Source organism: Psittacula echo (genome assembly GCF_963264785.1).
Source record: "Psittacula echo genome assembly, chromosome: Z".
Lineage (NCBI taxonomy): Eukaryota > Metazoa > Chordata > Aves > Psittaciformes > Psittacidae > Psittacula > Psittacula echo.
The window spans coordinates 102,320,197-102,345,758 of record NC_137742.1 but is presented as its reverse complement, the minus strand read 5'-3'; the positions used below and the strand labels follow the sequence as shown (position 1 = coordinate 102,345,758).

General features: G+C 38.9%; 1 protein-coding gene across 9 annotated transcripts; it reads left to right on the top strand.

Annotated features, from left to right (window-relative positions):
• The first annotated feature begins 784 nt into the window (after nt 1-784).
• ZDHHC7 (zDHHC palmitoyltransferase 7) lies at nt 785-25,354 on the top strand. Of its 9 annotated transcripts, XM_080637023.1 has the most exons (10): nt 814-921; nt 1,229-1,339; nt 7,390-7,475; nt 11,717-12,039; nt 14,774-14,898; nt 19,465-19,626; nt 19,883-19,979; nt 20,439-20,520; nt 21,675-21,805; nt 23,042-25,354. In XM_080637023.1, the coding sequence occupies exons 4-10, from the start codon at nt 11,734-11,736 to the stop codon at nt 23,216-23,218; spliced, it is 1,080 nt and encodes a 359-aa protein (XP_080493149.1). In that variant the 5' UTR covers nt 814-921; nt 1,229-1,339; nt 7,390-7,475; nt 11,717-11,733; the 3' UTR covers nt 23,219-25,354. The 9 variants fall into 9 exon arrangements, with proteins under 9 accessions (XP_080493148.1, XP_080493149.1, XP_080493152.1 ...); XM_080637022.1 differs by lacking the exon at nt 1,229-1,339 and having other exon boundaries at nt 785-921; XM_080637026.1 differs by lacking the exons at nt 814-921; nt 1,229-1,339; nt 7,390-7,475 and adding an exon at nt 2,055-2,163 and having other exon boundaries at nt 11,717-11,863; nt 11,948-12,039.
• The last annotated feature ends 208 nt before the right edge of the window (nt 25,355-25,562 follow it).

The window sequence follows — 25,562 nt, the reverse complement described above, 5'->3', positions numbered from 1 at the left end:
TCCTATCAGCACATCCTTGTAAAAAGTCCATTTTTTATTTCCGTATAAAACTAACTCAACTACTTATGTCGTAGCCTAGAACGATCAACTTTAGTGAACACACTCTTGACTTCAGTGCCAAATCACCCTCCCGAAGCAACAACTAACTGTAATGAACTATCCCCATGAAAACCTTTTTACGCATAAAGCAAAAACCCATCATGGAAGAACTGAAGGGAACCGTTCTGAGTTTGTACTCTTACTGCGGGTGGAGGGGGATGTGCTGCTGCTGGTGATGAGGGAGGGCTTCGAAGGGATGAGGCAGGACTGACCAGGGGTCAGCTCCCTGAGGCAGCAGCACCACCATGGCTCACCCACTGACATGCTGAGCACGGTGTGATGGCAGCACTGCCAACAGGCCCTGCACCTTCACTCTGCAACCGGCTGAAGAGACCCAGTTTTACACCAAAAGAACTCAATTTTACTCTCATATCACGACTTTTTGTCAGTCAGAGTAGAAGAACGTGAACCTGCACGACCTCAGTCCCACCGCTCCCACCCCAGTGCCCCCGCACCCCCATAGCGCCCCCCAGCGGCGCCGCCCCAAACCCGCACCTCCTGGCCAAGGACGTCCCGCCGGGGGCACGCATGCGCGCAGCAGGCCGTGTAGCTCCGCGCCTCTGTGCGCCTGCGCAGCTCGCCCACTTACCAGCCCCCAGCCTGACTCGGCGCCTGCGCAGTGCGCCGCTCGCGGCTTCCGCCTCCTGCTGTGCTGCCCTTCCCGCTTCCGGGAGTCCTCGGCTCCTCGGAGCGCACGGCAGCGGGCACGGTGGCGGCGACGGCGGTGGGTGAGCGGTGGGGGCTCGGCCCCGGCTCGCCGCACCGCACCGTCGGCACGGCACCAGCCGCAGAGCTGAGGGCAGCGGGGCAGCCGCCGCTGAGGTAAATCCACTCCCGTTCCCTTCCCGGGCTACCGTACCCTCACCGAGCCGGGTCCCCTTAGGTCGCCCGCCGCCGCTGATCCTCCCTTGCTCTCTCCCCGCGGCCCCCTGGAGAAGGAGCGTGGGGGCCCTGGCGAAGGACGGGGCGGGGAAGGTTACCGGTTCAGCCGCTTCTCCGGGCAGGCGCTGGGCACCCCTAAGTCCCCATCCTTGCTGGCGCTCGGTGCAAGATCTTAACGGGGTGTTTCGATGTTCTGGCTGTGTTCTTGCCTCTGTTCGGGTTATTTAAAACTGAAACCTGTCAGCAGCCATGGAAACAAGCTGAGGAAAGCGTCCCTGTCCCCCAGCACGGGTGTGTTGTGGAGTCGCAGCTGCCGCCGTGGGAAGCTGGAAGGAAGGGGAACAGCAGCCGCCTTTCGGTGATGTCCTGGCACTTGCTTTAGGGAGTTTTGCTGATTTCTGTGGTGCTGGTTTTCTTTATTTCCGGGGGGCAGAAGCAGCGGTTGGAGGAAGTGGGGATGCAGATAGTTCGTACACTGAGAAACGAGAGGATAGATTCGTACAGCACAGCACGCATGTGGTCTGCGCCGTAGAAAAAAGGATTGGGAAAGCATTGGCTATTTTCAATAATATACATACAGTTGTACAATGGAGTCAGGATACTGAATTACAGTGATGTAACTGCTCGCTTTGCTGAAGACTTAATTAGGTTGAAGCCACTGTGACTGTTCATATTAACAGATCTTTTGAAGTGGGTGCTCTCCGACTTTGAAAATTTATAGATAAAGCAGAGCCGTACTGATTCATTAGTAGATGAAACTGATGTGAGATTTTAGTGTGCTTAGATTGGAGTTAAATATCTAAAAGCTTTTTGTTGCTGAAAGAATCTGATAATACTTTTCATATCTAAAACTTTCTTGGTTTTGCTCTAATGTAGTGTATTTTGTATCATATATATCTTATATATTTATTTCTTATGCCTTTTATGAAGACATAGAACTTTTAAGGAATTCTGCAGCAGTTGTAAGACTGACAATGAAGAATGAAGTGTGAGGCTTTATCTGATACGACAAACCATTAAAACAAAGGTTTGAACACTCCTTTAATGGATACTGAAAATTGCTGGTGAAAGGAGTTGAGTTTTGATCTATGGCATTACTTTTTGGAGCCTGGAAGAATAACATGTGGATATAACAGCTGACAGAAAAATGTGCTTGCCAGCCTGATAATCACAGTGCAATGAGTATGTGCGATACCCAAGCTACCCTCATTCAGTGTGAGGGTATAGCACATAGATACATGTGCTATAATTAAAGCATATATAGCTTTAAATATAATTAAATAATAATATAATGAATATTATTAATAATAAATATTTATTATGTATATTTATAAAAATTGGTAATAAAAGTTAATATAGTTGAGTAATAACCTTTAAATAAATATAATTAGATATTTTTATTAAACATAGTAAATATATGTGGTTTTGAGTAAAGCAAAAAACTAGAATTAAAAAATCATAGTCTAAAGTAGAATGTGATTCACCCAGTTGCCCTTGACAAAGAAGTAAAATTTTCTGTTTCCACTTAACAATACTGATACTGATTTAGGCATCTAGCTTTCTGGATTCTAATCTGAATTGGAGCTTGTGGCCCTATTCCAAACGATATAAAATACAAAGCCCAGATGTAGGTTGTGTTCATGTCCTGCTCTCAGATGAAGGTTGTTTTTTAGTTCAGAAGTGCCCTGTCCTCTCTGTTGGAGCTCAGTGAATTCTTTGTGTATCAGATATAGTGCAGGGGAAAAATTTCTTATCAGAAAGATACCATGCTGAACAATGCTTGTGGAAAAGTGATTTGGTATCACAAATCTACTGTTTATTTCTGATAGCAGAGCTCTTTAATACCTTTTAAAAGTACACATTCTGAAGACGTGTCTAGATGGTTTTTTCCTTTCATTTTGTGTAATGTGTTTTACCTTGAATTCTCATTGCTGGGTTTTGAGACTGTTTGTAAATATGCTATTGCCATAAAGACTTAAGTAATTAGAAGACCAGCTTCTGTGCAAAACACCCATACTTAAAAAAAAGGGTATACAAAAGAAGTACTTAAGCATGAGATTATTTAGAAGCAGTATATCCTCTTTTCAAAGCTGAAAAGAAGTAATTCCAGTGTTTTCCTATGGCCTGGCACTTGCTGTGTAATAAGAGACTGGCATAAGGAGAATCATTACAATAGCTTGAAACTTGACTGTGTTGGAGATGTACTTACTGAAGATTGTCTCTTGAATGTGTTGCCAGGTGTTTGCATGTGAATGGCATCACATTAATTATTTCCACAGTAAAGTGTCATTGTGCTTGCTGTAGAGCAGATATGGGTCAGTACAAAGAAGGGCTACGAGGCATAAACAAGAAATTAATGAAGTATGTACCATATTTAATATATTAAATATATGCCATGTTTGTGGTACAAAATACATTAAGTTAGAGCAAAAGCAGCAAGGATTTAGATGATGAGCTGTGCCACTGAGGGTATGGGAGAGATTTGGGGATAAATTGATAACACCACTTTGAGGTTGTATCACAGATTGCCATCACAAGCTGTTTCAGCTGCCCCTTTCCAGAGCTGTGTGCTCTGTGTTACGTATGTCCCAGATTCTTGAAATTGGGCATATCTCTTTGTAATTTCAGATAGCAGAGGTTGAATCTGTTAGGGCAAATCGGAAATGTAGTTGATGGACTGGTTCTTCTGAATACTTGTTACCCTGTCCTCTCTTACGTGATTGCTAAGAGAGGGCAGCCCTGAAGCCCTAGCAGAGTCTCCTTGTACAGAGCTGGGCTGTTGCTGGGGCTGAGCTAAAGGGTTTTCAGTGCTTTCACTGCCTGATGTAGTTATTAGAGTTCTTTTATTTGTTGTGAGATTGTGTGCTAGACTAGTCACTGAGAAGTTGAGAGAAACCACAGTTTACTTATTAAATGGCTTTGCAATTTGGATTGCATGTATCTGTAATAAAAGTAGGTTATTCACCTAAATTAGGCATGATTATCTCTAGACATTATCTGATGGATATTTATCTGTCAGCAAGGAATGGTCCGAATTGCCCATGGTATTGGATGCAGTAGTAGGTATGCCCATGAGCTTTACTTAAAATTTCTGCAATTATTGAAGTTAATGTTTACCCTGTAACCTTTTAATGAAATTACAGTTTGGTGATTTTGGTTTGCCACCAGTGCAGTGCTTTTCAGGTAGGACTTAAATTCATCGTATGTAAGTGCCATAGGATTATTATTCTAGTGTGCAATATCTGTTCCTGTCCTTGCAATTACTGACCTCTATCAATGTGCAATCAGAAATGCTGAAATAATCTTTATCTGCATCATAACTGAAGTATGAGGATTCTTATGAATCTGTCCTTTGTATAGTATTTGAAGGAAAAAGTGGCCAAAAAAGATTTAGACTTTGACAGCTGATGGAGTTTTAGCCTGTATATAAATTCTTATCTGTATATCTCTATCTATAATGTCTTTCCTTTCTTCTTCAAAAAATAGCAGGGAAAAAAACTGTGCTTAACCCTGAGGTGCACTTTTTGCTTAATTGGCAGTGCTAGGGCTTCATGATACACAATAGTTGTATTATATCATTTGTCTTCCTAATGCCCTTGATAACCTTCTTCCAGTAAACTTAGGGAAGGGAGGTTTACTCTTGCAGTAGATCATTAGTGCCATTGAGAAACTAAAACATCTTAGGCACAGCCATTTTACAAGACATCTTTCCAGTGATTGTGAGTTTTGTAATGTAACTTCTTCGAAAGTTTGGTGTTTTGCCTTTTTATATTTTTTAAATTTCAATAATATATCTGCATTTGGGCCTGCATTTCATTAACAGTGAGGTGCAGGTCAGATGAGACATTCTCAACCTGAGAATTTCAAATAACCCCTAAGAGTGGAACTGCATTGGATCAGGTTTAATATAATCACCTGTGCAAACAGATAATGTTTTGCTTGAAACATTGGATAATTATATGATTAAAAGGTCATTAAATAATTAAAAGCTCAAATTAAAAGCAGTTGCTTGGATATTAGATGTTGAAGTGTAATGCTTTGTCTTGGAGGCTTGTACTTTAAGAATACAACAAAGACTCAATGTAAATTTGGTTAGGACGGGCACTGAAGCAAATAAATGACTAGTCTAGAGGAAAGCTATGAGAATCTCAGTGGGGATGCTTAGCTCTTCATAAAGCCTAAATGCTTTTCAAACATTGATCCTTTTTCCCTTGAAGGGAACCAAGGCAGGGGGTAATCTGGGGTGTAGGCAGCTGGAGAGGAGAATAACATGCAGGAGAAGGGGAAATTACATGAGAGTGACTAGATCTATTATTCTCACAAAAGTTGAACTGTGGCACTTCCACATAAACCAATAACCAGTGAGGCTATGATAACTGCTGAAATTTGGCATAGAATTGCATTTAGGATTAGGGAGCCAAATGAAAAAATCATGTCCCTGTCTTCTCAACAAATTCTCTGTAACAGTTTGGGATGATTACTCTGACTTGTAATATTTCACCCGCGGAGGCTTAGAGTGTCATCTTCTATTGCTTGTCATCTTCAACTCGCAGAATAGGTGGATGACACTGCAAATTAATGTGATACACTCAACTTCTTTTTGTGTGTTTCTACTTAGCTTCCACTAAATACCATGTCAGTGACAACTTAATGATTGTGGATTTCAAAATGTTGTGAAAACTGATTTAACAGAAGTATAAAAGCTTATTTATAAAGCAAAAAAGAAAGCAGTCAGTAATAAAAGCAGTCAGAAACCAGTCAGTAGCTTCATGCTACTGACTATGTGCATAATCAGTATTTGCGTTACCGTGTAGGCTTGCAATAGAATATATGAGTTTGTTTAAATAAGACAAGAGGCTTCTCATTTTTTGGGCAAGTCTGCGTTGGTATAATTCCTGTTGAATTGGGAAAATTTGAAAATATATAGTGAAGAACTCCAACAGTAATGTTGTTTTGAATACCTTTTTCTAACAAGTTAGTTTTGGATGCTTTCATTTACAAGTAGTAAGTGGTGTTGTATTTTCCGTAGCTGTTAAATGTCAGAATCCTTTTGTTTCTCTCAAAGTATATTAATTTAAATTAACCGTCCAAATGGAAGAGTAAGCTTTCATGTCACGAAGTTTATTTGAAATACTAGAAAATAAAGCAACTGAAGAAATAAACCTAGGTACTTGTTTAGCCACCTTTAACCAGATGCATTCCAGGTTCTTACTCTAAGCTATAAAACAAAGCAAAAAAATCTTCCTTGATCATGTATTGGGGATTTAATTGCCAGACAGATGTTATGGTTTGCAGCAGGACTGGGTGAGACAACGGCAATGGCAGTCAATGTTGTTGCATACAATAGGGCTCCCAACTTAAATTGACAGAAACCAGTGCTTCACCACTTTCTGTGTGTCATGCATGTGGTCAATAACTTTTCCAGTCAGAAAGTCAAGCCCACACCTTTTCTGTTCTATTCTCCAAACAGAAATCTAACTCAAAGTTTTGTGCTGCATTCACACTCCAGATGCCATGTGGTGATTTCCAAAAGTTGACTGCTAAAATTTTAAAACTGGTACCTGGTTTTCTAGCTAAAATAAGTTCATTCTTTTCTTCTTTCACTATGAAAAAGGAAATCTTCTACACTTTTAAGACTACTGATGAGCACTTACTTTGCACAGTCTGTGTTGGATATGAATATTATGTCCTTGTGAAAAGGAAGGGGTGTGATTCAAGATTGTGGAAAATTTGTATTGTCAAATTAAGTATGGTTAGAACAGCTCATAGTAGCACTTCAGTCCTTATACTGATTTGTATATCATAGGTTGTATGGTGATTATTTGTCTATATGGTGGAATTTTAGCAAAGAGAGCTTTCTAAGTATATATTCTTTTTGGTGTAGTTGTGGGTCATTTTCTTTTATATGCATTTTCTTTTATATATTAATTTGAGTTAAAACATTTTTTTCCTATCTTATCTTACAATTATAGAAATAGTGGTAGACATGTATGCTTGTTATTAATACTCTGCTACCAAAAACCTTGCTGTAAGTTATAAAGATAATCAAATTAGATTATTTTTTTTTTTTGCATGTTCTATCTCTTGGACATGCAGGCATGGGAAACAAGAAAAACAAGTTGGTCTTTGGATTCATTACTTTGTAATGCTAAAACCTGGATATGCAAAAAACCAGGGAACAAGACAGATACAATGTTACTTGAAACAGTGGTTTACAGTGTTTTAGTTTTGTTCTTTGATAACTTATCTAAAAGTGTTTTTTTCTTCTTGGTCAAAAGTTTGGCTGCTGTACGTACATGCAGCGTATTTGGAAGTACTACTATCTATATATGTAATTTGTGCTTAACACTATTTTCCTAATGAAACAAGAGTGCTTTACTGATCAGTTTGTTCATGATATCTTTTCAGATTACATCAGATATGACTATGTGAATAGCCTAGGATAGCCCAAAGGAAGGACATGATGTCAGAATAACATTCAAAACATTTGTGAGGTATGTGGGTTTTTTTCTGTTGTGCTAAAAATTTCTTGGTTGTGTTTAATACAGTTGAACAAAACAAGAGCAGTAATTTAATGTCATTTCATTTGTATGCAAAGGAGTTGCTTGCAGAATTGATCTAAAAATTCACATTTGTTGTGACATACACAAATACAGGTATATTATTTTCAGAATTACTTAAGGTAACTTGTTGATTTGAGCAGATGGAAGCTTGCCCTGGTTGAAAAGTAATACTTGTTTTTTTTCTCCTGAGGTATTGCACCTTAGCTGGGAAGAATTCCAAATTTGTGTTCTATAAGAAGTTTCAGAATTGAGAGGTTGGTTTCAAGTCATTGATTCCTCTCAGACACTTGAAAGCATCTGGATAATGCTGCTTACCTCTTTAGGAGAAGTTTGGCTTTTTGGAGCCTTTGTTGAGTATTTTGTGTGTCTGGTAACTTTGGTTTGCTGTCAGCCCCTCATATACTTCAAGGCTTAGTTGAAAGTTTATTGTAGATACTTTTTTTCATGGGTTCTTTTTTTTTTGAGAGAGAAAAAGTTAAACAAAAGCTTTTGTTAAAAGTTTTTTATGCCCATTTTTGATGAAATAATAGCTGCGTGTTCTAGCTTATAAGTAGGTAGGCTTCATGAAACTTGAATTTTCTTTTACAAGTCTTGACCACAAGGATTGGTTGATGTGCTATTGAAATGAATTGGCATAGATTGTAATTTTAACTGTAAACATATAGAAAGATTAGGATAATTGAAAGTGGCTGAAAAGTGGGCCTTATCTAGGTTAAGTTAAGCTTGAATTGCTTTTAAGGGAGGTGAAGTTTTTTCTTTTTTAAGGTATTTTTCTAGTATGTGAACCTTCTTCCATTGCTTAGATAGCTGCATTCTGGTAAGAGAGGGGACTTTGGTGTAAAAAAATAAACCCCACAAAAAAACCAAAACCAAAAAAAAAACCCGCAACAACAGCTCCACACCCCCAAAAACAAAACAAAACAAACTCAACACAGAACCACAAAAAACCCAGTGTGTGGATAGAAAACACAGTGTAACTCCTAGACATTTTAATACTGCATTGTTAATGATAAGATCCAAGCACCAATGCTGTATTTCAGTTTGTTCTGTTTCAGAGCCAGAAAATGTAGCCCACACTTAACTGTGTTCTATGAGCATCTCAGCTAGTTATTTTAACTGTTGCTCTGGGATCTCTACACTGCAGTCTGCATGTACTTGTTTTCATTTCTAGTCTCTTGGATTATTCCTGCCTAGTTCTAGCATTAAAGCTTAAAGATCAGAAGGGTTTACTGGGCAGAATGTATTTATCTGATTCCTGTTAGATAGAACTGGGAGTTTTTAAAGGGTTTAGAAATACACAGCTTCATCTGCAAACAATCTTAGTGTAAGAGGGTAATGGGCACTTTGACCATTTTGAACTAACAAAGTGATCCTATATTCAAGGTCTCGGGATGTAAATTGAAGTGCCATAATCTTCCAGTTATACATAGGCTGCCTTAATAAGAAATAAAAATGGAGACTTCTGCTTGGCTGTCATAAATCAATATAAATGCTTTCAAGTTTTCCTCAGATGTGGCCTTTAGTTGCATGAATCAATATGAATTTTAGAACACAATATACTTCTATAGCGGGTAATTCTTGATGCGTAATGTTAAAGCTTTATTTTGTCTCCCGTTGGTTGAAAGCACTTCAGTTCTTCCATATCTTTGCTTGTTAGAGATGTCTGGAAAATAGTGCTGTTTTCGAGGTTTCGGGTTTTTGTTCCATGCTGGAGCAACAGTACAGTCCTAGAAGGGTTTTCACGTGTCCTGGGTTCAGCAGTAGCAGTCATTTTTTCTCCTTCTTACTAGCTGGTGCAGCGCTGTGTTTTTGACTTTCGGCCTGGGAACAGCACTGACAATGCCAGTGTTTTTAGTTACTGCTCAAATGTTTACTCTGACAAAGGACTTTGTGAGTCTCATGCTCTGCCAGGGAGGAGGGGAAGCCAGGAGGAAGCAGAGACAGGACACCTGACCCAAACTAACCAAAGGGGTATTCCATACCACAGCACGTCATGCCCAGGATGTAACGGAGAGTTACCTGGAAGGGCTAGTTCAGTGCTTGGTCGGGCTGGGTATTGTCAGTCGGCAGGTGGTATTGTATTCTCTTCCCTTGTTATTTCCTTTATCATTATTCTTATTGGTGTTAGCAGTAGTGATTTGTGTTATACCTTAGTTATTAAACTGTTCTTATCTCAACCCGTGGGAGTTACATTCTTTGGATTCTCCTTCCCATCCCTCTGGGAGCAGGGGGAAGAAGGAGTGGGGAGGGGGGGGAGTAGACTCTGTGGTTCTGATTTACGGCCTGGGCTTAAACCATGACATCACAAAATTAAATTGATGTGTTCTTTGAAAATCTGATTCATATTATCCATTGCTGTGCTAATTTAACCACTGCTGTTGGTTTCACTGAAGTTTGGTCTGATCTGAGTAAGTTTTGTAAGTTATCCAATATATCTTTGTGTCAGGTTTGTGGTTTTTTTCAATGCAATGGCACTTTTGTCAACAAATGTAGCTGCTTACTAACTTGCCATTGAGTTGGTAACGTTTTTTGTTGTGAGCAATATACTAAACAGCTTTATTTCCATTCTACAATTTCCTTCTGCTCTTCCCAGGGCTGGTGGAGCAGTATGAAAAGCCAACAGTCTGGTGCCATTACTTGCTGTGTTCTGAGAGACAGGAGCTGTAATTTTATGAAGGCTTTGCCATTTTAGTTTGAGATAAAGAGGTTACATTTTGAACAGAAGAGGAAGAATGGTTTACAGGCACAACAAAATGTAAACGAAACTATCCTAAAATCACTTTGTCAAGCATTGAAGTTGCATGATTGTGGTGGGTTGACTCTGTGTGGATGCCAGCTGCTCTATCGCTTCCCACCTCAGGGAGACAGAGGGGAGAAAAATATAACCAAAGGCTTGTAGGTAGAGATTAGGACAGAGAGAGGTCACTTACCAGTTACCATCATGGGCAAAACAGACTCAACTTAGGGAAATTAGTTTAATTTATTACCAGTCAAATCAGAGTAGGATAATGAGAAATTAAAACTAAATCTTAAACCCACCTTCCCCCTACCCCTCATTTCTTCCTGGCCTTGACTTTACTGCCTGTTTCTCTACCCTCCTCCCTACCAGTGGTTGTGGTCAGTTTATCAAATGTTGTCACTGTGGCTCTTTCCTCTTCAGGGGAGGACTCATCACTCTTCCCCTGCTGTAGCTAGGGTCCCTCCCATGGAAGAGAGTTTTCCATGAACTTCTCCAACATGGGTCCTTCCCATGGGCTGCAGTTCTTTATAGACTACTCCAGCATGGGTCCCTTCCCTGGGGTGTAATCCTTCAGGAGCAGAATGACTGCTCTAGCACGGTTCCCTTGCAAGGTCTCAAGTCTTGCCAGCCAGCCCGCTGCATTGTGGGCTCCTTTCTCCACAGGGCCACAGGTTCTGCCAGGAGCCTGCTCTGGCATGGGCTCCCGCAGGGACACAGCCTCCTTTGGGCATTCCCCTGCTCCAGTGTGGGGTCCTGCACAGGCTGCAGGTGGATACTTGCTCCACCGTGGACCTCCATGGACTGAGTGGCACAGCCTGCCTCCCCATGGGCTGCACCACGGACTGCAGGAGAACCTCTGCCCCGGTGCCTGGAGCACCTCCTCTTCTCCTTTGTCACTGGCCTTGGTGTGTGCAGAGCTGTTTCTGTCCTGTATTCTCACTTCTCTCTCTGGCTGCAGTTCCACAGGGGTTTTTTTCCCCCATTTTACAATACGTTTTCCCAGAGGTGCTACCACTGTCACTGCTGGGCTTGGCCTTAACCAGCGGCAGGTCTGTCTTGGAGCGAGCTCCATTGGCTATGTTGGGCATAAGGGAAGCTTCTAGCAGCTTCTCCTAGAAGCCTGTAGCTCCCCTTCTATCCAAACCTTGCCATGCAAACCCAAGCGATAAAAAAAGAAAGTTATGGCATTATAAAACTCAGAAAATAGCTTACAAAATTGTTTATGAAACTTTGTAAAGTAGTATCTTTTGATTACAGAAATAGTTCATCTTTATGTAGTCATAGAATTGTTCAGGTTTTGATTAAAAAAAAATTATCTCAGTAATCTGTTTTCAACTGGTATATGTTTTATCTTGTGCAAATAAGAAACGAGAGCCACCTGTATTTCCAGTTTTCTCAAGCATAATAATGGTTATATCTTTGCTTCTTGCAGGGCAAGGCCAGAAAACCATGCAGTCATCAGGGCACAGATTCCGCGACGTTGAGCACCACCCACTTCTTGCTGAAAATGACAGCTATGATTCCTCTTCCTCAGAGGCTGACATGGCAGAGAGGGTTTGGTTCATCCGAGATGGCTGCGGTATGGTCTGTGCTATAATGACATGGCTTCTGGTTGTCTATGCAGACTTCGTAGTGACTTTTGTCATGTTGCTGCCTTCCAAAGACTTTTGGTACTCAGTGATCAACGGTGTTCTCTTTAACTGCTTGGCAGTGCTAGCTTTGTCATCGCATCTGAGAACAATGCTAACTGATCCAGTAAGTATGCAGTTGTTCCTTCACATTGGATTGTTCTCTCATGTAGCTCATCATCTGCAGAGATGTGGGCAAGTGGTGTCAGTTGTCTCCTGCTAGGAAAAGCGGTGTTAGATTAAAAACCCTCAAGGTGAAGGCATGATACCTGTACTTTTCCTGTTGTGTTGAAACTGTAAATAATTTTTGACTTGAGGAACAGGCAGTATAAAATTAAGAGGGAGAGGTAGGCTCAAGGGAAATTTAGTTTATTTGTAAAATATTAACCCAAGTTCTGAAGAAGGTGATAGTTTTAGTCTTTTCTGTCCAAATTTTCTTACTTTTGTTTGTCAGATATATTTTCAAAACTTCATAAGAAGTTGTAGCTTCACTCTGTTGTACTTTTTGAAATGTATCTTACGTTTATGGCACATGAACTTTTAGAGGTAGACATGCTGTAAAATCTCAGTCACGTATTGGCATAAAGTAAGAACTAATGTCGTACATGATTCCATGAGTACTGTGTTTAGTTGCGTGGAGTCAGTGGTAAGGGAGATTTAAGCTGAACCCACTCTGGAAGAGTGTAGGTGTGAGAGGTCTTGGAAGTACTCTTTTCTTAGGACTTTCACTCTTCAAGAGTTCAGGAGATGAAATTGTTTATTTTGTATTAAAATCTACTACTCTCTTAAGGCAATAAATCTGGGGAGAGAAGGGTAAGGGTAAACACTTCTGTTTTCTCCAGATTTTTGAGATGATAACAGTGTATATGGAAGTTAGGGGAGTGTTCAAAAAAGCCAGGGGGGTGTTGTAGTTAATGGTTTTCTAGGTACTTTGACTTACATCTGAGCCCACACTCAGTGATGAAATGTGCCGACTTCTACAGACTGCAACAGCTAAGAAAGTTAATGGTTCAAGGATATATTGCTTACGAATTCATCCTGGTAAAACTGTGTGTCTTTCTAGACCTATGTTGTTTTTTATGGATAAAACATGATAGAAATTGAAATGAATCACTACCTTTTTTTTCACCACTCCTTACCTTATGACTCCCAAAGTGGAAGATATGATAGTGTAATAGAAACTAAGATTGACGGAAAAAAGGAATAAATTGCTTCAAAACACATTAATAATATAACTATTAACATTGATTTTTTTTTTCTTATTGAAAGGAATTGGTGACCGTCAGAGACTGTGAAAGATGCTTTTGAAATAGAGCAATATTTTTATCAGCAAAATGCCAAAAGTACTGCCTGAAATTATTGTCCTTAGTGACAGGTGAATAGGTGGATGTGAGATGTGTTTTATAAACACAAATCTACCTGTGTTTAAGAGCTCTCTCTGAGATAATTCACCATGTTTACACCAAAGTATTCACTTCAGTGAGAACATTCATGTTGCAAAAAACACTTCAGCAATACAATGTGAGAGTTTCAGAAACTCTCTTTGAGTTCGTGCACTTCCAAAGGCCAGCTGGCTCAAGCTTGAAGCACCACTTAGCCAAAGAGTTCATCTAGGGCAGAACTTGGGCTGTGTCTCAGGCAATACAAACACAAGATTGTTATTCCAGGACATACGCAACAAAAGCTTTCTGCCAGAGTAGAGGGGTGTTTTGCAATTGAATCTGAAGTGCCTCCTGTTTTTTTTTTCATTCTGTCCTCCAGACTTCCTTAAGGTGTCTCTGTAAATCATGGTTTTGCCAACAGGCTCTTTTTGAATGAGAAATAGAGTGTTGCAGATGATTTAAGACAACCTGGAGAAAGCTATCTCTGTGTCGTGTAGGTGCTGGTTTGGAGGAGTTGTTACAGAAAGGCCACTGCACTTTCATTTCACATTCCGGTTTATTTCATGATCACTTCCTGTCACAGATAAGCTTTTAGCTCTATAAATAAACAAGGTGACACTGGTAATGTCCATTATTTTCTTCCTACTAATCCAGAGTTAGATTCTGATCTCACGAGGCTTTCAATTGATATTGTTACTGGAAGAAGCAATCCTGCCTACTTTTCCTGTCTGTTTGTCATCTTTCTCGTTGTGTTGAACGGCTGCTAATGCAGGTCTGTGGTGAACAGCTCAGAGAACTAATCACTAAAAAATAATTTATTTTCCTGATGGGTTATTTTTCTTTTGGATCAGTTCCTTCAACTGTTTACCAGGTAGCTACACAAACTTCCACGGTAGCAGAAGGCAGCAGATGACACTAGATATAGAATAAGGAGGGCAGTGGTGGTTCATGCTAACAGTGTCCAAACTAAAAGCTTAAGTATAAAGGTAAAAAAGGTGACTGTTGGTTCTCAAAAACCTGTATACATGGGACTAAATCTTGGATGCAGAGATTTGAAATAACATCCTTCAAGTAGTTGTTGATTTAACTTTTGAAGATGTGTTGGCCTAATAATTGAATGTCACAACAATTAACATATGCTGCTGTAAGAAAGTATGTCTTGTCAGCAAATATTGTACCCATAAAGCTTATATCTGCATATAAAAATTTTTTATGTATGCTGGTGACAATAGATTCCAGCAGAATTATGCTAATACTTGGCTACAGATGAGTCTTGCTGAAATGAAAGTGCATTCGAGGTCAAGCAGAGGTAATTTATGCATTTGTAAATGATTCTGGCTTATAGCAGGCTAGCTTTGAATAAATGAATTTATTTCAGCAATTATGCTGAGATTACTGATATAAAGTCTATAAAATGTATTTTTAAACACTGTCAGACCATTTAAGAAGATTTCTCTCCTTTAATTGAAATTATTTCAGGGGGCTGTACCCAAAGGAAATGCCACTAAAGAATACATGGATAATTTGCAACTGAAACCAGGAGAAGTGATCTACAAATGTCCAAAGTGCTGTAGTATCAAACCTGAACGTGCACACCATTGCAGGTAGGCCATAGTTTTAAAGCAGTTATGCATATTGAGTCTTGGAATAATGTTCCTGCTATTTATGTGTTTGGGGTTTTTTCTCCCACAAGTTGCTTTTGGTATCCAGTAAACTTTCAAATTCATACATTGCAGAGTATTTTATAGATGTAATATACTATGGCCAAAAATGAATGTGGGTGAGAGGAAAAAAGTAAGAGACTCAGGAGCTTTTAAAAATAACCATACTGTGGTGTCTTTAATACTTTTCAATCTGAATATTTTTTCCTGAGCATCATTGTAATTATTGTGCAATACTGTTGATAATGCAGGACAAGGGAGAATCTCTAGGAAATTTATTTTAGAAGCTCATTTAAGAACCGTCTCCTGCAGTCTAAATTAACAAAATACAGATGAGTTTTAAACTGTCGCTTTAATTTGTGCCTTGTCTTCTTTGTGTGTCATTTGAAGTTACATGTGAATTGTCAGATTATTTTCCCAAGTGGTATGCATAATTGTTTAAATGCATTTCTGTCTATTGAAGATTCATTTTAATAACCGCTGAAGTGATGATAATTTGGACTAAAGGAAGAGATTGTAAATATATACATTCTAATTCTCAGTCTTTTGAGTTTTCAGGCACTGTGGATATGCATTTATAGTGTTTATTGTGTGAGAGTTGAAAATAGATATGCCTGCATAATTAAGGCTTACATAAATATGTAAATGTTTCTGGTGGCTCTCTAGGTGTAAGGAGTGATACGTATTGAATTGTGTGGCATATTACAGTTAAGTCTCTGAGTTAGTGCCAATTAGAAGAACAGAGTGAAGTCTCGTCAGGACTCTGAAATTCTGTAAATTTGTGCTTTCTAAATTAAATGTCTCAGTGTATGTCGCTTATCTTTGTAAGCAGTATGGCTGCAGAGCTATTTCCATTATAAATAATCAGCCACTGAAGTCTTGTTCTCTCAGATGTGAGTGGGCTTTTGTATCTGGAGTGTGAAGGGAAAAGTTCCATGTATAAATAGTCAAGTATAGAATTATCTTCAGCTAGTTTCTCTGTGTTGTAGGTTAGCTCTTGCATGGATGCAGGTACCAGGCCTTCCTTCCTGGGCAGTGAGTTTGGTTCTGGCTGGTTTTATTAGCTTCAGTAGAGCATTACTTGAAGACAGCTGTACCCATTGCTTGGTGGGCCTGAGGGTAGAAGCAGCGCAGCTGCTTTTTTGTGGCAAAATATAAGCTGTTAATCTCTGGGGATCTCAAACAGCTTTGTGCAGTCTGTTCATTGGCATTGTGTCCATGGAAGGCAGTAAAGGGACACCTGAGAGCCTCTGCTAGGTGTAGGTTGGACCGTAATAATTTTCTCATCTTGAATTTAGGCTGTTTCCTAAGGAACTTTGCAGGTATCTTTGTGTTTTCCACATCTTCAGTCCTGATAGGATTTACTAATTTGGAAGTAGTCTTAATTGAAGATACCTTATGTTAAGCTCTGCATATAGGCACACAAGCTGGAGTATTGGAAAGCTGGACTGTCCTCTGTGCGGGCAGTGTTTATCTGTTAGACCTGGAGCTAGCAAATATGTAGGTTTCAGGTACATCTTTCAGTGTCCCTTGGGTACATTTGGGCCATCATCCTTAGCAGGCACTGTGTTATCTTGGATGTTCCAGTAGCCTGTGATCCCAGTTAAGGTGGTATTTATTGAAAAATTATTTCTTTGTGGAAGAAGAATGAAAATGAAGTAGGGACTTCAGATACATTGTTTACAGCAAGAATTTGAGTGACATTTATTGTTAAAGCAGGGCAAGAATGGGCAGTGAAGGAAATCTGTGATACTTTCAAAGAGTTTGTTTTCAATAACCAGTGGCTTAGTTACCTACCTTTGAATGTCTTGTGAATTGTTTTACTTTTTATGCTATGGTAAAATACACTGTGAGATGTTCCAAGTAAGGGTAAAGGATGCATTTTGGTGCTTGTGCATCGCATAATTTCCTTCGCAGAACATCTGAAAGAGAAGGCCAGAGCCTGAAAGTGTATCTGTTGTAAGCCTGCTGTCATGTTTTTCTCAGTAGTCGGATATCTGGTTTAATTGTCTTTGTTTCTTTTAATCTGATTCTTTGCCATGGACTTAGCACTACAGTAGTTTACTGAATAGAAAAAAGGTTTGTTTGATTATACTGCCAACTTTTTATTGGCTTACAAACCCATTCCAAGGACATTAAAAGGGTGGTCTAGTCCCAAGTAGTCAAAGTGGCAATTTGCTGATGGAAGAGACTTGAAAATGGAAATTGAAGTTGGTTCCTGTTGGGAAATACTTGCACTCAAAGCCACAGTGTTCTGAGTAGTAAATTATTAACAGAAGAGACTCTTATGATGTATTTATGAAAATTGTTGTGCAATACTGTAGCAGAATTTCTTTTAAGGAAGAAAAATAGTTTCATAACACACATTAGTGATGGCAAAAAGAACACGAAACTTATTTACGGCTAAATAACTAGCCTCAGTGAAACACATTAAACTGAGATTTTACTAAGCAGTTAATATATTCAGCATAAAGAAGAGGCTTATCCTGAGTGAATGCTATTTCATTTTCACTGAAGGAGCACAGTTGTCATTATTTCTGGCCTATTCTGAGCGCCTGTGTTTGTGTGTGGGGAGCTGTTATCCAGAAACAAGTCACTGAGACGTTTGCATCAGTCTTCCTATGAATTTCTGTTATCCAGACCAATTTCTCTTAAGCAATTAGCTGTGTCTTTCTGGGTGTTACCTTTGGCATTCAAATCTGTAACTGCATCTGCTGTTGCCAGAGTGCATTCAGCTGCAGTGCCAAGCTGGAGAAGACTGTCCCTCATCCACAGCTGCTTGTTCTCATTACCATACTGCTCCTTCCTCTTGTGTAATGCGTGAGTGTTCATACACAGTGACACGACCCAGGTTGCAGCTTATAGGATGACTTCCCCAAACTCTTGCTGCAAAAACATCTGTACTTGGACAAGGAAGGGACTAGAATACAAGTGACAGGGGTAGGAAAAAGGGAGAACCACTGTGTTAAGCATTGCTGTGTGTTTGTTGGCTGGAAACGTTTGTTGAAGCATGGTGTGAGATTAGAAAGGAAGGCAGGGTTCCACACATCTGATGTCTTGGAGAGCTCCGCGTGGGCTTGTGTGAAATACTGAATGAGCAAAAGTGAGTCCTGCCCACCTCACATCTTCCAGTGTTTAGCTTGATTGAGTCTGGGTATGATTTTACTTAGTATTTCACATTAATATTCTTTTTAGAGTGATAGTGTATATTATGTGTTACATTAAGAAGCTTGCATGGTTGTGGTAGCTGGAGTTAGCTCACCTTCCCACAGAGCCTGGGAAATTAATGAGAGGCTGAAGTTACAGGCAGCAGGCTGTGTGAAATGAAAATCTTTTGGTGAGCCTTCTGAATGCCTTTGTTCAGTGATACCTGTTTCTTCTGTGCTAGAGAATTGTTGTGGTGTTTAGTTATGATGTTGGGATTTTCATGTGTAACTGGCACTACTAGTTAAATTAGTAGCTAATTTTAGTAGTTTAATTATTAGTGAAAAAGTAATTTGCATCTGAGGATGAATTGTCTTTACCGTCCATAAAACAAGAGGCAGTGGGAATGTAGGGGCTGGGTTATGATAGCTAAGGGCAAAGTGAGCTTCAGAGCAGCAGTGAGATATTTGGGATTCTCCCATATAACCTGCACAGAAGTAAGTTCTGTCTCTTGCTTAATTACCTTAAAATCATGCATATATGATGGCTTAAAAAATTATTTTATGCGTTGAAGCATTTATTTCCCTACACAAACACCCTTTTCTTCATTTTATTGACAATCACCTGGCTTTGCTTCATGGCTTGTCACTGCGGCACTCAAAGATACCATATATAAATAAGCATGCATTAAAACCAAAGGATTTTGAATAATAATGCCTGCATTTTTTAGGCTTATTTGCCTTTGTAACTGCCAAAATGAAAATACTCAGTATTTTTTGTTTTCTGCAGGAAAATATGGAGTATTTTGCGTGTGGCTATCTTAAGCACAAAGCTAGGAGAATTCGGTATCAGTATTGCTTAAGCTGATGAACTTCATGGAAGACCCTCAACACATGTTGCAGCTGTTCTGTTTCTCTTCTATAACTTTGTGTTTAGCTGCAGATGGACCTGAATATAAGAGAAAAGAGTCCTCTGGTGCTGTATGGCTTAGCACATGTAAAATGGAGTTACTGAAGTATTTGACTTGTGGAAATAACCTTGACTCAGAACTGGGCAGCACCAAAGCAATTAGTTGCAGAACTAACAAGGAACACCAGTGTTTAAATATTTATTATAAGAAGGCAAAGAATGTGTGCTGCTTATAGTTTCAATGTTTTTGTTTTATGTTGAGAAGGTGAGGAGTGACCTTGTAAGCTGTTCTTCAGTTGAGATTTTGCTGGCATATGTTTACAGTTGTATGGCCAGTTGAAACCTCAATTTCCCTTTGAATATGTGAATTTTTTTCTTTCAAATTTTTTTTTTTTTTTTTTTTTTTTTTTTTTTTTTTTTTTTTTTTTTTTGGTGATTGACACACCAAATTTACAGCTTAAAAGTCTGCAACTTTGAAGTGGTTACTTTGTGTAAAACAGCTTCTACAGAAGGGAAGATTCTACTGAATCTAGAAAGAACTAAAACTTTCCTCATGCAGTGCCACAAGTGTCTAAAACAAGTAAACAAGTTACTGGATTCCCTTGATTGTGTTTGTGGGTAAGCAGTGATTTTCATGTTAATAGTGTTTTTCATATATGAAGAAAATTTTATGTACACAGTCAGTTCTGTAGCAACCAAAACCTGAGTTGTGAATGAGCAAATGGTTTCTTTGAAGAAATGCAGATATAATAACTGTTAGCAGCTTGTCAAGAAAGAATACAGCACATCATCTTATGACCACTGGGTACCCTTGTTGCCATATTAAAATGTGAAGTACTGTTTGTCAATAGAAGTCTCTTTTTCTATCCCTCAGTATTTGCAAACGATGTATTCGAAAGATGGATCACCACTGCCCATGGGTGAATAATTGTGTGGGGGAGAAAAATCAGAGATTTTTTGTTCTGTTTACGGTAAGTGAAAAAAACAGCTTGATTTCAGTACAAATCTACCTTGATTATAGCAATTTGGTTGTGCTTAGTACTGATTAATGGCTTAAGGGCACAATTGGGTTCTGTTGTTGGGGTTTTTTTTGTTTAATTTATGCAAGATATTCTTCAAGAAGAAGACACTTATACTTGTTTTAATCTTGTACTCTTTAATATTGTTATTAACTATCTTAATTTTGCTGTGTTTTATGTAATAAGGATTAGTGAAATGGAACTATGTTTAGGGAGCTAATCCTTAAACTTTCATTGTTACCCACGTTTTTAGATTCAAGCTTAATTAGAATTTGGTTTCACATCGTTGTGTTGAATTAAATATTGAAATAGGAAAGTGTATTTGCTGTGCAGTGGTAAAAGTTGGCTGGTATGAATGTCTGCTTTACTACCTGGCAGCAGTCAAAAGTAAGCACACTCTCTTATTTCCAGATGTATATAGCCCTAATTTCAGCTCATGCGCTCATACTGTGTGGTTTTCAGTTTTTCTCCTGTGTCCGAGGGCAGTGGACTGGTAAGCAAATACTTAACTTTCACTGTCATAATGCAGCAGATATTAAGGGAAAGTTACCCTTATTTTAGTCCCATGTATGAAATATTAGAGGACTTCAGTCTTTTTAAAGTAAGGTCCTGAAAATATTTCATACTTGCTTCCTGTTTGCCCATCTCTGTCTCTTTTTGGTTACCTTCTAGACATTCACTGTAAGAGCTGTTTCCACATAGTAAAGAATTTACTACCTCTAATAGGAAGTAAGCAGACAGCTGGTCCTCAGCCACCTCAGTGCTATATTACCTGAAACTGCCAGCTGGGCTTTGTGTGTCATAGCACAGTTCTGCGAACAACAGAGTTTCTTCCTCATTTTGTTACTGGAGCCAGCTCTGGGCTCCTGTAGAAAAGAAATCTCCTAAATTGACCCAGTCGCTTGTTTAGGCCTCTGACTTGCATTTCTTAATGTTCCAGTGTGCCAGAGCTCATTCTGACCTAGTGCTTTTGCCAGAAGATGGTTGATCATATGTTCTTCCTGGTACCTGAAACAACAGGGGAATCCATGTGACTGGTTTTTGCTGAATATTCTTTAAATGGATGGAATCTTAGTCCTTTTTTTTACCTGAAGCATTCTGCTTTCCTTATACTATCCTATTTCTTTAACTATAATCAGTTGATCAGTTGTTCTCCCAAGTCAGAATTTGCTTACTTTGTGTAGGGAATTAAAATAATAACAGGAATTGCAGCAAAATGGAACATCTTGCTAGTATTAACTAGCAAGTCAGAGCTGGCAGTGGTGGTGGTTTTTTGCAGTGTTTGTTGTGCATGAAACTTCAAGCTGCTCTCATCTTTATATCTGTGCAGTTCTGAGTACTTAAATTGTCTCATGTGCAAATATTTATTTGATGTCCTTGAAATACTGAGGCAGGATTGCAGCAATGCAGTACCATATGCTTTATAGGAAGCCAAAAATGTTACTTCCATAAAATTCTTTATTTCCTTGGGCAGCAAATATAGCTGCTGCTGTTACAGAAATTAGAAGTTTGTTTTAATTGTTGAAAATACTTTTTCAACTGCCAGATATTTTACTGTTATTGCTATTTGTTGAGGAGATATTTTAGTATGAACCTGCTCTATAGACTTTTATTTATTTATTATAACTACATATATAATTTTCACAGAATGCAGTGACTTCTCCCCACCTGTAACTGTGATCCTGATGATCTTCTTGTGCCTTGAGGGTTTTCTGTTTCTCACTTTCACTGCAGTCATGTTTGGCACCCAGATCCACTCAATATGCAATGATGAAACGGTAAAGACTTCTACTTTTGTATGCTGTAACAGTTATTCTAGAAAGATGTGATTAGGTGATATTTTATTTGATGAGGGGAGGCTCTTGCTTTGGAAAAAACTCAAATCTTCATTTTTATTTTCTGAAGTTTTAAGGATTGAAATACTTTCTTGGGGTTTGCTTTTTAGCAAGAGTTCCTACATTATTTGCTTTTCTGACGTAAATTTTATAATTAGGTTTTCAATTACAAACACTGCACAGATTTTGACTTCAGTTTGTTCTTTTACTTCTCATCTGTCACAAACTCCTGATACCGGCCGTGAGAAATGTCTGCTCTTCTCAGGCTTACACTTAAACTAGGTATCTTGCATCAATCCTTCAGGCTTTCCTCTATTTCTGATACACTTTGTATTAAGAGTATCACCATAGTTTGGACCTTTGGCTCCCATGCCCTGCAGTGTTAAGCCTTGAGATGTTTTGTAATGGGTTATTGACTGGAAACAGAAGGAATTTGAATCTTGTGGCTGCTCAGAATTTTCTCATGTGAGGCTGTTTAAAAGTGTATTTCTGTACTAAAAAGTAGCTGTGAAAAATTGGTAAATATCAAGCCTTCATCAGTGGGAAGCACAAGAAATGATCATCAAAATAGTGCATTTGGGAGAGTAAGCCTAGCTTCAGTAATTGCAGTACAAGAGCCTTCCTGGAAGCCTTATTGTCTCATTTCATTAACGGTGTAAACAACTTCTAATGTACGTAATATTCTTTGTAGATCCTCTACTGTAACATCAGCTTTTCTGGTCATTGTATCTTTCAGTTTGAGGGGGGAAGAGGTAGAAGTAGACCAGCCTTCTTATCCACATTTTATGTGAGGGTGGTGTGGCATTAGAACAAGTTGCACAAAGAAGTGGTAAATGCTCCATCCCTGACAGTGTTCAGGGCCAGGTTGGACAGAGCCTTGGGTGGCATGGTTTAGTGTGAGGTGTCCCTGCCCAAGGCAGAGGGGTTGGAACTAGATGATCTTAAGGTCCTTTCCAACCCTAACTATTCTATGATTCTAAGTCTTCTGCCCTGTTCCTACAGGGCTAAATCAACCACTCTTATTTCTTCCTTACTAAGTAGTTAATAGTAAGAAACCAATCAGCTCACTAGCTATACACTGAAAGAATGCCAAATTGTCATCAGTTTCAGTAAATGGCTATTAGACTTTGCTAACCTGTGGACCTAACAGTGTGTCACTCCATGTCTGTTTATATACAGGAGATTGAAAGACTTAAGAGTGAAAAGCCAACATGGGAGCGAAGACTACGTTGGGAAGGAATGAAATCTGTTTTTGGGGGTCAGCCTTCACTCCTGTGGATCAATCCTTTTGCAGGATTTCGAATCAGGCGACTTCTATTGAGAGCAAAGAAAGGAGGACCCGAGTTTTCTGTTTGAGTCTAGTTATGCTGGAACTTAGGGGAATACTATAAAATATTTATTTTGGGGCCAGAGAAGGCTGTCTACATATAATCTGTGACCAGGTGAAACTGATATCAGACATTTGCTTGTAGCAAGCAGAGTTTTATACGTTTATTGTCACAGACATCTCATTAACTTTCAGAGACATGAACTGGATCGGTAATGGTCTTAACAGCAAGATAACAAAGGAAAAGCACGTGGTCACACTAAAGAAGCCAAATGTTGTCATGCTACTGTAATTTATTTTGAGATTTAATTTTTGTTAAACCCTTTTTATTTGATAAATGTTTGGGGAATTACCTGTGTGTTTTTATAAAAAGTATATACTTAGGTGCAGTTGTCAATCATAAGGAGGAGCATTATGCTGAAAGTTGATCTCAAATGAGACTTAGCCTTCTAAATCCAGTTTTCAGGGAAAAGAAAGCAGTTTGCTCAGTTTTAATTTTTATTTCAGCTTGTCCGAATAAACAGAGCTATACATTTGTGTCCCATTTCAAACACACATTCCTTATATGCAAGTGATTCAAAGCACTGGTGCACACAACAGCATAACACATCAGAGGCACTCTTACACCCCTGCCAGATGTCTTCCCAGGCTCACAAAAACATGTCTTGTGTTTGGCGCTGTTAATCTCATATGACATTTAGGTAAGCTCTAAATCCTTAGTAAACACCACTTTTGACTAATGGCTGTGGTCCAAATTCTGCCCTCAGATATGCATCTCCATTTCTTAGTGCATTGATTCTAGAGGAACTTACGTGTAGATGTTTGGGGATTGTGTCTTGTCCTCTGCAGGGATGAGTGGAACCAGTGACTGTATCCTCCTGTGTGAGATTAAAATGAATGTACTGCAGATTGGAAACAATTCACAGAAAACTGCTATCTTTGTAAGGTCTTGCTCAGCCCCTTTTTTTATTGTGCAGACTTTACATAGAAGGAAAGCTGTTAACTTAATGATCCCTTAAACAAAGACATCAGAGGAAAGCGGAATATACTTTCTCAAGTACAACAGATCTTAAACATAGAAAGATCTGCAGTCTTGGGTGACATGGTTTACTGTGTGGTGTCCCTGCCCATGGCAGGGGGGTTGGAACAAGATGCGCTTAAGGTCCTTTCCAACACTAGCTATTCTATGATTTAGAATTTAACCATTTTCCATCCAAAACTATGAAGAAATGAGAGCAATATACATCTAGAACTGCTTTATGTGGGCCTGACAAACAACAGTATTGCTAAGAAATGTTTATAAATTTTCATGTACTGAAAATCAACCTGCAAGTAATGAAATTCAGCTAAAAGTGGATTCTTTAAAAATTACGTTTATTTTTTTGTATTATTGTTAATCTGTTCTATAAATTGCAATATAAATTATAAAGCAGGAGCCTTGATGCATAGCTTGAAATTGTGCCTAGAAAGTAAATAGCTCCCTGTTCCTGGGACTTGCCTTAAAATTGTCCTGGTCTTGCTTTTGCTTTGCCAGTAGCACTGATGATCTGTCCCACCTCAAGCAGTTCAATGTGCTGAAGAATTTTGCATTATAAAGTTTACGTACTACAGAACTTATAATTCATTTTTTTCAGTGACCTGCTTCTTCATTTCTTTGTAACTGTGTCATCTTGATTCCAGCTTCATCAGGTTTTATACCATTGGGTGGGTGAAATTACTAAGGGATCCATTTCTTATCTGTGGCCTTGCGAACAAAACATTGCAATACTATGTAATGTGTTCACTCTGCCTGAGAGGGTTTGATGTGTAAGACTAGAGAATTTATAGGTGGACACATCCAATGAAATTGCAGTAAAATGAACAAAACTATGTCCCATGTAACTGAGAGGGAAGTTGGAAGTTCCGCAAGAATCTTTGCATATTCAGTAGCACATCTTAAAAGATTGGGAAGAAATGTGTCTGGCTTTTTCATGAGGCTCTTAATGTGTATATTATTTAATAAAAAAATCCTGATGAAAATCAGAAAATATCACTTCAAGCAGTTGAACCCTGTGATTTAGCAAGTGTGTGCGTGTGAAACCAGATTTGTTTGGCTTTTTGAACCCTTGTTACGTTGTAATTTTTTTAATGTAAAAAGATAAAGTAATAAATTGAAGTCTTAGTTGATTAAATTCTGCTGTTTATGTCTCTTTTTTCGTGCACATATACTTGCGTATATTTAGATTACAACAACTTCAGGGTAATGGTCTTGCATCCTTTGCCTCACAATTTATGTGTACCTGTTTATCAAGTAACAAGATGTTGCTCAAAGTTGAAGATACTGCTCTGGTTCTTAAGGGTTTTAAGCTATGCTAACTGCTTAGCTGTTCTTAG